Source organism: Rousettus aegyptiacus, unplaced genomic scaffold (assembly GCF_014176215.1).
Source record: "Rousettus aegyptiacus isolate mRouAeg1 unplaced genomic scaffold, mRouAeg1.p scaffold_m13_p_16, whole genome shotgun sequence".
Taxonomy (NCBI): domain Eukaryota; kingdom Metazoa; phylum Chordata; class Mammalia; order Chiroptera; family Pteropodidae; genus Rousettus; species Rousettus aegyptiacus.
Genome location: NW_023416291.1, coordinates 3,843,219 through 3,860,064, shown reverse-complemented (window position 1 = coordinate 3,860,064; position 16,846 = coordinate 3,843,219). Strand labels below are relative to the sequence as shown.

The window sequence follows — 16,846 nt, the reverse complement described above, 5'->3', positions numbered from 1 at the left end:
GTCTTTCATGATCTGGAAGCACTTTCTGTATTCGTTTACTTTGACTTCCTGCCTACTTACTGGAGTGAGCAGAGCACTTGCCTGTCCTGTGTGCTTTTTATCTCCAGGGCTTAGAATATAGTAGAAACTCAGTAATGATTTCTTGAATTAATGGATAACTACATTTTAATTTAAAACACTGTCACATTGATAATTTGTATTTTATCATCAGTTAAAATTCATTTTCACGTAGAAAGGAGAAAAAACTTTTGTGGTTTAAATCTCAGTTAATATGTTTGGTAAATTGCTACTTTAGAGAGAGAAGCATTTTGCAAACCCATGGACTTCACAGGAATTGAAAGAGAAAAACCAATGGCACCAAAGGGGAACAAATGGTCGTTGAAAAAAATGTGTGGAGGATATGATGGCTTTCTCCCACCCCCAGAGCGTTTCGGTTATTCAGGAAAATAAAAAAAATAGGAAAACAAATATGTATGTCGCTACCCATTTTACCATATTTGCTTTAAATCTGCATTTTCCATTTTTATTTTAAAGAACAGTAATCCACATTGGAAGCCCCCTACGTATCTCTTCTGATTCTGATCTACTCACACCCCATTCGTGGGCCCTCCTGTGAATTTACATCTGTGTTATTTGACTAGTGTACGCAGCTGGACTCATAGGGAAATCTGTATGTTTACACACATGCTTGTGATGGGCTCTAATTCAGTACATTTTTTATTCCATGATAGCAGTTCTCAATTTTTTTTTTTATTCTAGGTCCCATTTACACTCTTAAAAATTATTTAGGACCTCAAAGAACTTGTTTATATGAATTATGTCTATTGATATTTAGTTGCTTAAAATTTAAACTGATAAACTTACAAAATATATATTATTTAATAAATTATTACATTTTGACATAACATTTTAATGAAATCGCTATATTGTCCAAGACACACACACACAAAATACTTAAAAGAGTGACATTGTTTTACATTTTTTCAAAACTTTTTAATATTAGGTTTAATAAAAGGCAGCTGGATTATCATATCCACTTCTACATATAGCCTCTAGAAAACTCCACTATATTCTTGAGAGAGAACAAGAGTAAAAACAAGACAAATAACTTCTGGGTTTTATTGTGGCCCTGAATGGGTCCAGAGTGTGGGAGGCTCGGGGACCCGAGACCACACCTGTGTGGCCAGCACCGGTCTGCAGCATGCTCTGAGTAGCACTGTGCGTGGCCTTGGGTGAAGCCAGGTGGTGGAGATGGTGAGAAGTTGGTAATGTGATTTTTTTCTGTGCCCTTCTTCTGTCTAATAATTTTTTACTGTGTGTTAGACAGTGTGCAAATGATTGCAGAGTTCCAGAGAATGCCTTTCGTGAGAGTTTTTCTTTCCTGGGTGGAGCAGATCGGGTGAGGGGCCGAGGCAGTCGAGGATCAAGCTGGGCCCGCGGCTCCTTTGCAGTCTCAGTGGCACTGCTGGCTTGTTCCTCTTATTTTGGGCTGGTTCTTCTGACCATTTAATTGAGAGTTTAAAAAGACTGTTGAAAATTTGTTTCTTCCCCAACAAATGCTATGTCTAGGTCTTTATACCCTGCCCTTTAGAGCTCCCGATTCTAAAAAATGCCTTGAAAGTGATGGGTTCTGTATTTGAAGTAAACACCCTCTCTTCGGCAGAATCTTGTCTCCGACATACAGACTGTGGGAGACTCCACGCTGGATGTTAGACTCACTTGGCCTAGTTGCCCAGCTTTTTTAAAGCAAAGCCTAGAATTTAGCAAATGTAGTTTAGGGAAACTCAGGCTCCTGTTTGGGACTCCATACCCAAAACCAGTATATAGGTATATGCCTCCCAAATAAGCAAAGGACCCCTGAGAAGTCAGCAGGGTTTTTTTTGTTTTTGTTATTGTTTTTGCTTATTTTAGAAGAATGTCCATCCTCTGGAGTTTTAATTCATCTTGTTCTCGTGCTTCATTCATCAGCCCTCTCATGTCATTAAAAATATAAATTTTATAATTTATCTATCTTTTTTCTAGTGGCTGCAGTGGGAGTTCGGGCCGCTGCCACCTGCTACCTTTCATCTGGCAGTGGAAGTCCCGATGAGGAAGACTTCTCTTGTTCATGCTTTTTTATATGATCTGTGCTTTTGCTTATTGAATAACTTTTTTTAAAATGAATTTTACACCCTCTTTTATGCCTCCGAACATCACAAATACATTTTCTTTAAATTCTCTGCCCGGCTTGATAAGTTGCTGTCATCTAGATATGAACGCATTCTGATTGCTGAGATTGCTGCTTTCGTTTTGAGCCCTGTGAGCTGTGTAATGTTTTCCTCACTCCCCTTTCTGGATCCCCCCACCGCCATCACCATCTCGACCCCTTTGCTCTCCCCGCTCCGATTGCTGCCGATTCCCTCCACCACTCCTCACACTCCGTGTGTTCTCAAATGAGTGCTAATAACTAAGATGGAAGCTCCTACTCCAAAGTGATGTGAGCAGTTTTGTAGATTGTCACCGAGCCATGATCTTTTTAGGTTCAAATATTGTCCCCATTTGGGCTGGCTTTGTGTTCTCCCCTATGCTTCTAAAAAGCCACAGCCTTAGGTGGCGGCTGACAGTGTTTTTTGTTTCTTCCTTTCAGTATCTAATGGGGCGAGCCTCTGCCCCAGCCTGAGTTTAAAGCAGTGTGAGTCCTGTTGCTGGAGGCGGAGAACTCGCGGTCCCTTCTGGTCCACCCGCTAAGCTCCAGGCTGCTGCTGCCTGCTTTGTTGGCTAACTAGAGTTTTGGGCTCACTCACAGTATTATGCTTCATTTCTGTTTGTATACTTTGAAATGTTTATTTTATTTTTGATTGCTCATAGTTTTCTTTTTTCCTTTTTGTTTTCTTATTCCGTCTTTCTCAACTATGTTTTAGCATAAGGGAAACAGTTCATAAAAGCAGGGAAACTGTAGCCTACAAACTTCTGACCTGATTTTAATTATAAAGTATACTTAACTCGATTATAAAAAATGAATACGTAATATTTGATTCCTGATTGAAGATAGTGATTTTTTTTTAACCCTATCCCATGTGCTTTAATTTATTGGATAGGTAATTTTGTTCCTAGGAAAAGAAAATAGGGAAACAACCTAAGTATCCATAGAAAGATGAATGGATAAAGAAATTGTGGTATGTATATACAACGGAATACTATTCAGCCATGAAACAGAAGGCAATCCTGCCATTTGTGACATGTACGGACCTAGAGGGTATTATGCTAAGTGAAGTCAGACAGAGAAACAAATACTGTGTGTTACCATGTATATGTGGAATCTAAAACAAACACAAACTCATAGAAACAAAAGTTATGTTTGTGGTTATTTTGATGTTAAATTTCTACCAGATAGTAGTAAGATTTCAACCTCCAGAATTCAAAATGAGTAATCTGGTAATGATAGGTATAATTTAATTCTAAAAGTTCTTTAAATATCCAGGTAGGTGACAATGAGTGTAGAAAAAAATAGATACTTAAAATGAAAAGGATATAATTCTGAGAGTGTTTTTTTGGTCAGTAACCATCCATAATTCTGCTGTGTCTAGCGTGGTATAAACAGGGTAAACTGAATAAAGTGAAACACATAGGAGCAACCTTTATATATTGAAAAGAAATAGTGATATATCACAGAAAATCAACTACAGGTCCCAATCTAGTGAATTGAGGACCCATAAATAATTTAACTCCTGACATAAATTGTATAATAATTTCAGCAGTATTATTAGGAACACCTATCATATAGTAATTTCCTGGAATTTCAGTATTGAGACGTGACTTTTAGCACAGGACTTGTAGCAGACAAACATGAATATTTAATATTTGCATAAAAGTAAAATTTGAAAAGTAGCACATTGAGTTAGGAGACTTTAAATATAGAATTTTGTTTCTTCCATGAAAATGTTTTTGGATAATTTAAATGCTAAACAGTTAGCCACTTGCCTGGTTTAGTCAGGTGGTTCCAAGAACTTTCTTGTTTAAATATATCATATATAACTTTTTGATATTTTCAAGCGCAGTTTAGCATAATAATTAAGAAGAGAAACTTTGAAACATGCAATTCTGTTTCCACTCCGGCACTTACTGCTCCTTTCACTTTGCAAGCTACTTACCTCTATACCTTTGTTTCTTCATCTGTGAAATGGAAATAATAGTATCCACGTGACGGGCTTGATGTGAGGGGTAAACAGGTGAAGTCCACAGAGATTACATAGTGTAGTGCTTCATGCTCACTGAGCCGTCAGTAAATGTTAGGATGAGTGTGTTTATTTCGTAGTTTTACATTTTAAATATCTGGTCTCCTAGAGAAAATTAAATTAACATACTTATACATATATTTGGTTTAGAAGACGAATGCATTATTATATCCTGCTAGCTAATCCTCTGCCATCAGAAAGCTGAACTGCTTTAACATATCTAGCGGTTCATTTTCCAACCTGTACTTTGGTGTCTGATTTTGAGTGTTTAGTACTCGAGAATTCTGGTTCATATTACTATCTGCCAGAAGCAAAGCAAGTCTCATTAAAACACTGCTTCCTCGTAGGTGGGAACAGGAATTCCGATCGCCGTCGCGTGGAAGGTTTGAGTAAAATCGCTGTAAACATCCGCGTAGACTCTGGAGCGGCCAGTTTCAGGCTGCAGGGTGGATCCCTGGGAGGGGGGCTGCTGGGCATGGCGTGGCGCAGGTGCACGCTGGAGAGCACCAGGCTTTTCCCGAGCGGCTGTGCCACTGGGAAACTGGCCGCGTTGCCGCTGGCCGCCAGGGCCAGCGCTCGCTGTTCCACGTTTCATTTACTTCGGCAGGCTCAATAGGTGTCTAGTGGTCTCTTCCTGTGGTTTTAATTTGCATTTCCCTAATGAGTTAATTACATGATGAGAGAAGGGAAGCACTACCAGGCAGAGGAGGCTGTAAATGAAAAGGCCCTGGTACATCTGCATCTGATGAAAGCCGCTGTGGCTGGAGCGACAGTTTGGAAAGGGTACCCTGGCTGCAGTAGGAGCTCTGGAGGGGAGCGCTGGGAAGCAGGTGTTGCGGTGGCCCAGGTGAAAGAGGATGGGAGCTTGGACTAGATGAGGATGTTACAGGTGAGGTGGGCTTGAGAGATTTTATAAATATCAATAAGACAGTGATTGACTGGGTCTTGGTTGCTGCAGCATTGGAAGATTAAGATGACTATCTGTAAGTTCCCGGTACTCATCACTGGATGGATTATGTCCTCACCACTGCTGTATCTTTCAGCACCTTATTTGGCACATGGTGCGCATTCAGTAAATATTGAAAATGACAGCATTGTTTTGGTTATGAAAAGTTGTAGTTGGCTGTAATATAAATTATATGCGTAGAAAATATATTCAGTGAATTAAACCCAATAATTTATACCTTACATTGAAATTTGAAAATATATCTAACGAGATCTCCACTATAGTTTATATCTGAACAGTCTTTCCAAATATTTGTGTAACAGGCTGGGCAGTGCAGTCAGTCTATAAGAGAAATGATGGTAAAAGACAATGCGAGCTTTTTATCAATTCAAAAAGTTAGGAACAGAATATTGAAAGCTGGTTTCCTCAAGTTCCTACTGCCCCCTTAATTACGCCAAATCTCTCTCACACACTTTATTGTGGGAAATGTTATCGGAAATGTGAACTGTTTTTGGACCAGCGTTCTCCTTAAAGTAAGGAATTGTAACCTGTACAATATCTTTATTCTGAAAACTTCATTCATTTCTTAAAACGTATTTACAGCTAGTAATGCTAGCGGTCGAGTGCCGAAATTAGCATCACAGCCAGCAACACTCACGCTGCTTGTGTGGCTGTGTCTTACAGGTGCGTTCTGCTCCCTCTTTTGGGAATGAAGCCTCCCCAGCAAAGCCTGTATCTGCTTGTGGATTCTGTTGACGAAGGCTGTAACGTCACTGAAGGTGAACAGACGTCCACCAGCTTATCTGGGACTGTGGCAGAGCTCTTAGCTGGTCACCATGAGTTCTTTCCACCATGGCTATTGCTTCTCTGTTCTGCTCGAAAACAGAGTAAGGCTGTCACTAAAATGTTTACCGGTAAGCATGATAACTTCCTACCATCTGCAAAGGTTTTCCTTGGACGAGCATGTGTGTTTCTTTCTTAGAAGAGAGTATGCCTTTGAAAATCTCCTTGCTCTCTCTCTGCTCTTTCTATTAGCTCTTCTCAACCATGCTTTTTTAAAGTTGTATTAAAAATAATCCATAGTGTTTTCAGATCCTTTACTATTATTACACCTTTTTCAAGGTTCTTCTCCTAACTTCCTTAATAAAGGTTGGGAGGATTTCATGCCATATTAGCTGCCGTATATCTATCTGTAGGGCTGCCTCTGTTACGCTCTTGTGTAACTATAGGTTTATGATCTCTCTTTTAGCTAGATTGAGCCTCCTGAGAGTAGGGAATATGCCTTTTTAAAAAAATCAGTGGCAAGTACCGAGATTCTTTTCCTGGTGTGAGAGGAGAGGCAGAGTCAGCAGCCTATTGGGATACCTCTTGAAATATATCCTTTTTAAAAAAACCCTTTCTGATGTGTGAATGAACAATCTATAGAATGTTTAAAAAGTACATGATCAATTTTTTTTTCATTTTTTTTTCTGACTTGTTTTACTTTTCTTACTACCACAATAAAGTTGAGTTTACTCCTGTTAGATTATATAAAGCATTCTTTGCGCTTTGGAAAATAAAGAGTGTAAAACAAGGACCACTCACGGGACTTAAGTGTAATTGGAGAGAAAATAATTAAGTTATTGGTTAAGTAGCCATCTTGCTTTTAAGTAGTTCTGCACATTTACAGTATGGCGAGACCTTATTACTTCGTTAAAATGATTTCCTGTCATCAGCTTTACTCCCTCTGTCACGGTGTCTCTTAGATTTCTTAGCTACTAATGGCAGCTCTTTTAGTTTCCATGTATAGTATTTCTTTTCTGTTGCTTTTGATGAAAATGCAGTTGATAAAGTTTGGGGATAAACGTGACAACAGCTAACCCTTCTGTAATACTCAATATGTCAGGCTCGACGAAGCTGGAGCCCCGTTTGGTCTAAGTCCTCTCTAGTCCCTTCTCTCCTTCCTTCGGGGCAGCCAGCGTCAGCAGTTGACTTTGTATCCTTTCAACTCATGTTTATATTCTGTGTAATTTTTGTAGTTTAAATTAGTGAAACATGCATGTACCTCTTAGCCGTGTGCTGTGACCTTAAGCAGCTTACATGTAACTGCCAATGCCTTAGTTTCCTCATTTATAAAATGGGGATTGTACTTGCATATTACTTTCCTCAGAGGATTTTTGTGAGGTTAAATACCCAGTACATTGTGAGTGTGTCATAGATGTATCGCTGCTATTCTTATTCTTATCATTATAACCCTTCCTCATAGAAAACATTATTTCGGAGCCCTGTTCCCATTACTGCTTATAAATACAATTCATTGGTTTTAACTGCTGTATACTATTCCTTCCCATGAAAAAAGCTCCAGTTTTTTCCCCCATTATCCTATTCTATGGAAATTTAGACTGTTTTAGTTTTTCACTATTTTTTTTTTTAAAAAATACTTTATGAACACCCTCGTGCACATCTTCTTATGCATGTATGCTAATGGTTTACATTACAAACCTAGACATGGAATTGCTGGGTTATAGTGTATATTTTGAACTTTAGTTAATTTTGCCAAATTGCTATCTAGTGTGCTTGAAATAATTTATACTCCTACCAACAACATATGGGATTTCCCTTTTCCCTACATTCTCATCAGTTAACATTTGTTATTTTCAGGTCTGCTTCTTTTCTGCTTTAGTTTCTTGTGTGTGATGTTCCCTTCTTCTGACTGGATTGTTCTTCCCCGAACTTCTTATTGTCTTAGATACCTGCTCAAATGTCAGTTTCACACAAGCTGCTTCTAACTACGATTTTCCTATTCCACTTCTGCTTTTACCTCTCCAGATATTTAATCACATGATATATACATATATATACATATATATATAGTTTTATTTTCTTCATGCCAAATTACTGTTTAAAATTGGTTTATATTTTTACTTAATTGTCTGTCCCCTCCACTAGGACATAGCCCCCACAAGAACAGGGAGTTTGCTTGTCCTGTCCACTGCTCTCTCCCCCTAGTATTCAGAACAGAGTTTGGGACAAAGCTATTATTTAGTTATTTGCAAATAAATGAATTTGTATTTTCTCTGAACCGTATCTTGGCAGAAAAAGCAATGAACTAGTAAGGAATCAGCAGGAACTGGATTACATTCAGATTCTTTGACCCTGCTCCTTCTCCTAAAATGTCTATTATTAAAAATTCTAGGCTATCTATATATATAACCATTTGACTACATCTTTGTTGATTAGATAGACTATTTCTAAAGTCATTAATGTATATTGTCAAATTGCTTTCTAGAAAGGTACATATTATATTCCTACCCAAGAGTGTTGATTTCTCTGAACCTCCATGGTATTGAATTATATCTTTTTTAATATTTGCAAATTTAGTATGTGAAAGGTGGTATCATTTTATTTGCACTTCTTGTTTAGTAGTGAATTCTTTCCCCCTTATGTTTATTTTATCAGTTTGTCTTTTTTTTTTTTCCCTGTGAATTAATGCTTGCTCACTTTTACATATGTTTACTTCAGGAAGTCAGTGATATTCATATTGATTTTTTTTCACTTTCATATTATTAAGAGGGCTTTTATTTCATATTTTTTTTAATTTTTTTGCAACTATTTTCTTAAGCCTTTAAAATTGTAATACAGTAGGTTTCCCTTTCACTTTTCTGCAGCTTCAGTTACCCATGGTCTGAAAATATTGAATGGAAAATTCCAGATATAAACAATTCATAGGTTTTGAATTGTGCTCCATTCTAAGTAGCGTGATGAATTCTCCCTCCATCCCGCACCTTTCTGCCCGGGATGTGGACCATCCCTTTGTGCAGCGCACCCAGCGTACACACTACCTGCCCATGAGCCACGCAGTAGCCCTGGGCTGGCAGGCCGCCTGTCACTGTACTGCAGTGCTTGCGTGCAGGCCACCCTACGGCAGGTCGCCTAAGGCTGCACCTCAGTGCCCGCGTCATCTGACCTCATGCCGTCTCATCTCGCAGGCACTGTGTCACCTCAGTGTCGCAAGAAGGGTGAGTGTGGCACAGGAAGACATTTCGAGATAGAGACCACATTCCCCTAACTTTAATTTCGGCATATTTTTATACTTGGTCTGTTTTATTAGTTATTATTGATAATATTTCTGTACCTAATTTAGAAATTAAACTTTCCCATAGGCACGTCTCTGTAGGAAAAAACAGTGCATAAAGAGTTCGGTACTATGCACTGGACGTCTACAGTAAACTTTTTGAAGTCTTTTATATGTATTACCTTTACTAGGATATTTTACCGAACCACCAATTTATTTTCAGCACTATTTATTGAATCCTTCTATCATTAGTTGACGATGTTTCTTGTATCGTACAAATCTGAGCACTTTTCAGCCTTATGAAAAATTTTAAAGTGTTCTGACAGCAGTGTACTAAATTTTGCATGTTCATAAAGGAATTACATGTGTAATGGTCAGAAGTTGCAGTGTAAAAAGTTATTTTTAGTAACGTTCACTCAAGATATTCAAATTGTTGATTAACATATGAGCTCTGAATTAATGAACAGATAACTATAATTAATGATGAACACAATAATTGATTCTATGTAAATCCATATTAGTAAATATATTCGGATTGGGAAGAGCTTTATTCTTTTAATTGCAGACATTCTGTATCTATACTTTAGGAAATTTTCTGCTTTCTTTTAGAACAGGTCCTGTGTCTCTACCCTTCACTCCCCTGCCAGGGACTTGCATTTTCTTTCACGACTTTCTATGCCCTTCCCCATCTTAATGAAAAGAGCAAGCTGCAAAGTCAAACAGTCAGAACCCTGGATCTGTGGTGTACAGTGGCACTACTTCCGGCTGTTAACTGGGCCTTTCCAAGCTCTAGCTTCTTCATTTTTATAGCAGGGAGACTTCTCTCACAGGCTCGCCCAAAAACAGAAGCTGGGTGAGATAAGTACTTGGAGCGCTACTTTAAAACTAGTTGACTCTCAAAAATTGTTGATCTCTTTTATTTTATTCTCAGGAACTGAGCCTTACTTTGGAGGTTTAGCCTCGAGTCTGTTCTAAGTATCTCAAGTGTCAATTGTGATGTTTTCGTTAAGGGTAGATATTTATTCATAAGAGGTAATATGATCTTTCATGTAAATCAATCAATGTCTATAAGATCACTCTGGAAACTTTAAAATACTGTATAGCATAATATATTATTTTTTAAAAGGTTCTTTATTAGCAAAATTGCCAGGTGTTTTCCAACTTAAAATGTTTTTATCCATTTAAAAAGCCAAGAGCAAATGAACACACAGAAAAAGATTTGGAGGCAAGTTACCTCATGTCATTTGTAAATGTAGATTGTTATAATTTTAAACTTTCCTTAGATCAAGAGTGTCCTTTTTCATAATTAATATTTATCTTTTTAAATTAATTCTGTTGGAAATGATCTGTTATATGTATGATTAATAATTGTATGTATGTATGCAATTAAGATTCCATTTTTATAGATTTAGAGCTATTCAAATTTGTTTCCTCTTCATGTGTCATTCTTAGCAGATTGTGTTTTCAGTAAATTTATCCATTTCATATAAGTACTTCAAGCTTAGTATTACAAAACTGAATTCACCATCTTTCTCCGAACCTGTTGCTTATCCTTCAGTGATCTCTTTTTCCATCCTGTTCCATCAAGCCAGAAATTAGTGTCAATTCCTACTCATCTTCTCTTTCTCTCTCCAAACTTGCTGATTTCTGTGCAATCTAACTCTTACCAATAATTCCCAAATTCATATTTTATTTTTGTCTTTGCTGCTGCTGTTGTTCTGGCCCTAAGTGATTCTTATCTACACTTGTTCACAGCCTCTTTAAAAGGTTGCCTGTTTTGACTCACTCCAGCTCATCCTCTTTAGTGATGTTAGAATAGTCTTTCAAGATGCAAATCTGATCACATTATCCAGTGGTCAAAATTCCTGACTTCTCATCATAAAATTCTCATAGTACCTGACATATAGTAAATGATACACACACACACACACACACACACACACACACACACACACTTTATTAAGTTGCATAAAAGAGTATTTTACTCAGCATTAATTGACCATCACGAATTGTTGGTAAGTTTCTACATTTATATCTCTTAAGGGAGTTCATTCACTCTGCAGTTTTTTCTTCTGTAAGATGAATACACACTTGTCTAATAAATTTATGTCTATAATTCAGGATATCATCTCCCTTCTGCATATGAAATTACAGTTCCTTTTAAAGAACTTTAAAGCGACTTTCACATAACTGTAAATAGAATGTTTATATGTTGGTTTGAAATTTACTAAGTTGCTTTATTTTCTCAGTGCCAAAGTTTTGTTAGCATAATTTGACTAAGTTGCTATTTTTCGACAGTCTGACATTTATTTTAATTTGATAACACATAAAATAATGGTATTTAAAAGCAATGACAGGTGATATTCTAATTGATATGAATAGTCAGTCCCTTAAAGCTAGTGTACATTTAGTTATATGGATGGAAATATATAAAAAAGATCAGCTTGTAAAAAAAAAACCTTATTAGTTATGTCTCCTGCAACTTTTTTTCTTGATCATCTAAGAGTTTGAAAAATCTTAACATGCTTTTATGGATATCTATGGAAGACTCTCGCATGCTTATTCACGTTGAGAGGAGCACAGAGCCACCGAAGAATAAGTTCTGTTTGTATATAAGAAGATGAAATTGTTTATCTGCCATCGATGTGCTTTTACAAAATGAAAACTGATTTATATATACTAATAAATATTAATTGATTAATTAGCATTAGTTGATTTATTGTTGGTTTTTTGCTTATTAGTATATTATATGTAGAAGACATTTTCCTTGAGTCTATGGTAACTTCTATATAATCATTTTCAACTGATGGTATCAACTGTTTGTCTCTTTTCTAGGTTTCCGAAAAATAAGTTTAGACGACCTTCGGAAGGCTTACATCGTCAAGGACGTTCAGCAGTACATCCTGCATCGTCTGGATCAAGAAGAAGCTTTGCGGCAGCACCTCACAAAGGAAACTGCGGAGATGCTCAATCAACTGCACATTAAAAGCAGTGGATGCTTTCTCTATCTAGAACGAGTTCTAGATGGCGTCGTAGAAAATTTCATTATGTTAAGGGAGATCCGTGACATCCCAGGAACTCTAAATGGTCTGTATCTCTGGCTGTGTCAGAGACTTTTTGTAAGAAAACAGTTTGCGAAGGTTCAGCCTATTTTGAATGTGATTCTCGCAGCCTGCCGACCTTTGACCGTAACAGAACTGTATCATGCAGTATGGACCAAAAATATGTCCTTAACCTTGGAAGACTTCCAACGCAAGTTAGACGTCCTCTCCAAACTTCTCGTTGATGGACTAGGAAATACTAAAATACTATTTCACTACAGTTTTGCAGAGTGGCTTCTGGATGTGAAACACTGCACTCAGAAGTATTTATGTAACGCAGCAGAAGGACACAGAATGTTGGCTATGAGTTATACCTGTCAGGCCAAGAATTTAACACCATTGGAAGCCCAAGAATTCGCACTGCACTTAATTAATTCAAACTTACAGTTGGAGACAGCTGAATTAGCCCTGTGGATGATATGGAATGGCACACCTGTCAGAGACTCCCTGTCGACCTTAATTCCCAAGGAACAAGAAGTGCTGCAGCTGCTGGTTAAAGCTGGTGCTCACGTCAGCAGCGAGGACGATCGCACCTCGTGCATAGTCCGCCAGGCCTTAGAGAGAGAGGATTCCATTCGGACCTTACTAGACAATGGAGCTTCAGTCAATCAGTGCGATTCCAATGGGAGAACGCTGTTGGCCAACGCTGCGTACAGTGGCAATCTTGACGTGGTGAACTTACTCGTGTCTAGGGGAGCCGATTTAGAGATAGAGGACGCTCACGGACACACGCCACTCACCCTAGCTGCTAGACAAGGACATACCAAGGTGGTCAACTGTTTGATTGGGTGTGGAGCCAACGTCAATCACACCGACCAGGATGGCTGGACGGCACTGAGGTCCGCGGCCTGGGGCGGTCATACCGAGGTGGTGTCTGCGCTGCTTTACGCTGGCGTGAAAGTGGACTGTGCCGACGCCGACAGCCGCACGGCCTTGAGGGCGGCAGCGTGGGGAGGACACGAGGACATTGTCCTGAATCTGCTGCAGCATGGCGCCGAGGTCAACAAAGCCGATAACGAAGGGAGAACTGCTCTGATCGCGGCGGCATACATGGGCCACAGGGAGATCGTGGAACACCTGCTGGACCACGGGGCCGAGGTGAACCACGAGGACGTCGACGGCAGGACCGCGCTCTCGGTGGCGGCGCTCTGTGTGCCCGCAAGTAAAGGACACGCGTCGGTCGTCAGCCTTTTAATTGACCGGGGTGCTGAAGTAGACCATTGTGATAAAGACGGCATGACTCCGCTGCTGGTAGCTGCCTACGAAGGGCACGTCGACGTGGTCGACTTGCTTCTGGAGGGGGGAGCAGACGTGGACCACACGGACAACAATGGTCGGACACCCCTCTTGGCAGCGGCCTCCATGGGCCACGCTTCCGTCGTGAACACGCTGCTGTTCTGGGGCGCGGCCGTGGACAGCATCGACAGTGAGGGGAGGACCGTCCTTAGCATAGCCTCCGCCCAGGGCAGCGTCGAGGTGGTACGGACTCTCCTGGACAGAGGGTTGGACGAAAACCACAGGGACGATGCCGGGTGGACACCTTTGCACATGGCAGCTTTTGAGGGTCACAGGTTAATATGTGAAGCCCTTATCGAACAAGGTGCTAGAACAAACGAGATCGATAACGATGGACGGATACCTTTCATATTAGCTTCGCAAGAAGGTCATTATGATTGTGTTCAAATATTACTGGAAAATAAATCCAACGTTGATCAAAGAGGCTACGATGGGAGAAACGCGCTGCGGGTCGCCGCCCTAGAAGGGCACAGGGACATCGTGGAACTGCTCTTTAGCCACGGAGCCGATGTTAACCACAAAGATGCCGACGGTAGGCCGACCCTTTATATTTTGGCCTTAGAAAACCAGCTTGCGATGGCTGAGTATTTCTTAGAAAATGGTGCGAACGTAGAAGCAAGCGATGCTGAAGGAAGGACGGCGCTTCACGTCTCCTGCTGGCAGGGCCACGTGGAGATGGTCCAGGTTCTCATCACCTACCACGCAGACATTAACGCCGCGGACAACGAAAAGCGGTCCGCTCTGCAGTCGGCGGCCTGGCAGGGCCACGTGAAAGTGGTGCAGCTGCTGATTGAGCACGGTGCCGTGGTCGACCACACTTGCAATCAAGGTGCAACTGCGCTCTGCATCGCAGCCCAGGAAGGGCACATTGAGGTCGTGCAGGTTTTACTGGAGCACGGTGCTGATCCAAACCACGCGGATCAATTTGGACGCACTGCTATGCGTGTTGCAGCCAAAAATGGACACTCCCAGATCATTAAATTATTAGAAAAATACGGTGCATCTACTTTGAATGGCTGTTCCCCATCTCCCGTTCACACAATGGAGCAAAAACCTCTGCAATCGGTGTCTTCAAAAATGCAGTCGCTAACGATTAAGTCGAACAGCTCCGGCAGCACTGGCGGAGGCGACGGGCAGCCTTCGCTGCGGGGCTTACCCAACGGGCCCGCTCACGCGTTCAGCTCTCCTTCAGAATCTCCCGATTCCACGGTGGATCGTCAGAAGTCGTCGCTGTCAAATAATTCCCTGAAAAGCTCAAAAAATTCATCTTTGAGAACTACTTCATCTACAGCGACGGCCCAAACAGTGCCAATTGACAGCTTTCATAACTTGTCATTCACGGAACAGATTCAGCAGCACTCACTGCCACGCAGTAGGAGTCGGCAGTCAATCGTGTCCCCGTCCTCCACAACGCAGTCCTTGGGACAGAGCCATCATTCACCAAGCAGTGAATTCGAGTGGAGTCAAGTGAAGCCCAGTTTGAAGTCAACGAAGACAAATAAAGGGGGGAAATCAGAAAATGCCAGCAAACCTGGGTCAGCTGGGAAAAAAGCTAAACAAAATAACTCTTCGCAGCCAAAGGTTTTGGAATACGAGATGACCCAGTTTGACACCAGAGGGCCTGCAGCCAAGTCAGGGACTAGCGCAGCACCTAAGCAGACGCCCGCAGAACCTCAGTGCAAGATTATGGTACCTTCAGCTCAGCAAGAAATCGGTCGATCTCAGCAGCAGTTTCTTATTCACCAACAAAGTGGGGAACAGAAGAAGAGAAACGGGATCATGACAAACCCAAATTACCATCTTCAAAGCAACCAGGTTTTTCTCGGTAGGGTGTCAGTCCCGCGGACCATACATGATCGGGGGCATCAGGAAGTGCTGGAAGGGTACCCTTCCTCAGAGACGGAATTAAGCCTTAAACAAGCCCTGAAGCTTCAGATCGAGGGCTCTGACCCCAGCTTCAACTATAAAAAGGAAACCCCGCTCTAAAAGGTAACAGCTCATCAACACAAAGAATAAAATGTCAAAAGTCTAGTTCCCGCTACTTAAGATGCGCTTTTCCCTAATATTCCCATGGCCAGTCCCCTGTCCCCTCAACTAATCACGAGTGAGTGCCATCTTTTCCGCAGCACCTCCTTCCCTTATCACTTGCTGGGATTTGAGTTCCCCCACCTCCCATACCCAGTCCCATCCTTTTTGTTATCCTAGGTACTTACTATTTAACATAGTTTATATATTTTATTTATTACTGTGTTTATTTGTCTCTTCCCTACGTAGATGTAAGCTTTGTGAGAATAGGGGTTTTTATCCATTTTGTTCACTGCTTTATTCCATATCCTTAGGAAACTACTGCTGGGACCTATACTAGTTTCTCAGTAAAAATGTATTGAAGTGAGTAAGTGAATGAATGAATGAATGAATGAATGCACTATTTATGGATCTCAGATTAAAAATTCCTCCCTATACAGTTTCCTTCTTAAAAGTTCTTTGATGGTAACAAAGGGAGGGGCTATTTCTGTAATACTCGCTTCTTGGTTTGAATAAAATAGTCTAGTGCTTAGTCGATAGTTAATAAATGTTAATTTCTTTTTCACCCTGAAAGAAGTCAAAGATTTAATCAGCAAAAGGTAATTTGTACTATGAAAGATCCCTTAAGACTCTTCTAAGCAAAGACTGCACAGGCCAAGAATAGGTGTTGAAAAGATGATAAATTGATATGTTGGCCACAGAGCTTTTAGGCCTCACTATATTTAGATAAAAGAATGAAATGTTTAAACCTCAAAGTCATATTTATTAAATAAAAACATTTTTTTCTTCTTTCTGCCTCAGTGGATGCTTTATTAATTATGTAAGTGAAGTTAATGGTAAATAAATAATTTTATATTATGAATACTTTTTTAGAAGCACATTTCTCATATTGGAGATATATCAAAGATTTCATTAGGAATCTGTTCTAACTTTTACAAGTATGTTTATCCCATTTTGCTTAATCATTTTATCCTCTTAACAAAATTGTACTCTTTCCTTGTAGCAAACCCAAATCTTTCATTTGTCTATCTTTGGAGATATGTTTTAGGGGTATTTTAGGTGAAATACTGTCATAAATAAATTTCTATACCTTCTCATAATAAATACCCTTCAGTGTGAATCTAGGGACGACTGGTCAAATCTCATTCAAAAATAGTTTGTATAGATTAATTCACTCTCCAATGTGATTTTATTTTTAAAATATTCAGTT

At 39.9% G+C, this 16,846-nt stretch overlaps 1 protein-coding gene and 1 long non-coding RNA gene across 4 annotated transcripts in view; one reads left to right on the top strand and one right to left on the bottom strand.

Moving 5' to 3' along the window:
- Window positions 1–16,846, bottom strand: part of LOC107518505 — a 559,217-nt gene that overhangs the window by 211,873 nt on the left and 330,498 nt on the right. Inside the window, exon 9 of the long non-coding RNA XR_004954837.1 lies at window positions 4,131–4,319. This is a non-coding gene — a long non-coding RNA (uncharacterized LOC107518505). The remainder of the gene's footprint in view (window positions 1–4,130; window positions 4,320–16,846) is intronic.
- Window positions 1–16,846, top strand: part of ANKRD50 (ankyrin repeat domain 50) — a 29,543-nt gene that overhangs the window by 9,450 nt on the left and 3,247 nt on the right. For 2 of the 3 annotated variants that reach the window (XM_016160225.2, XM_016160224.2), the window contains 2 exons: window positions 5,845–6,074; window positions 12,050–15,600. In XM_016160225.2, the coding sequence (XP_016015711.1) occupies window positions 5,845–6,074; window positions 12,050–15,597 (3,778 nt within the window). In that variant the 3' untranslated portion in view covers window positions 15,598–15,600. Of the gene's footprint in view, window positions 1–5,844; window positions 6,075–12,049; window positions 16,426–16,846 lie in introns of those variants that run through there. The other variant, XM_036233476.1, reaches the window with a different exon arrangement.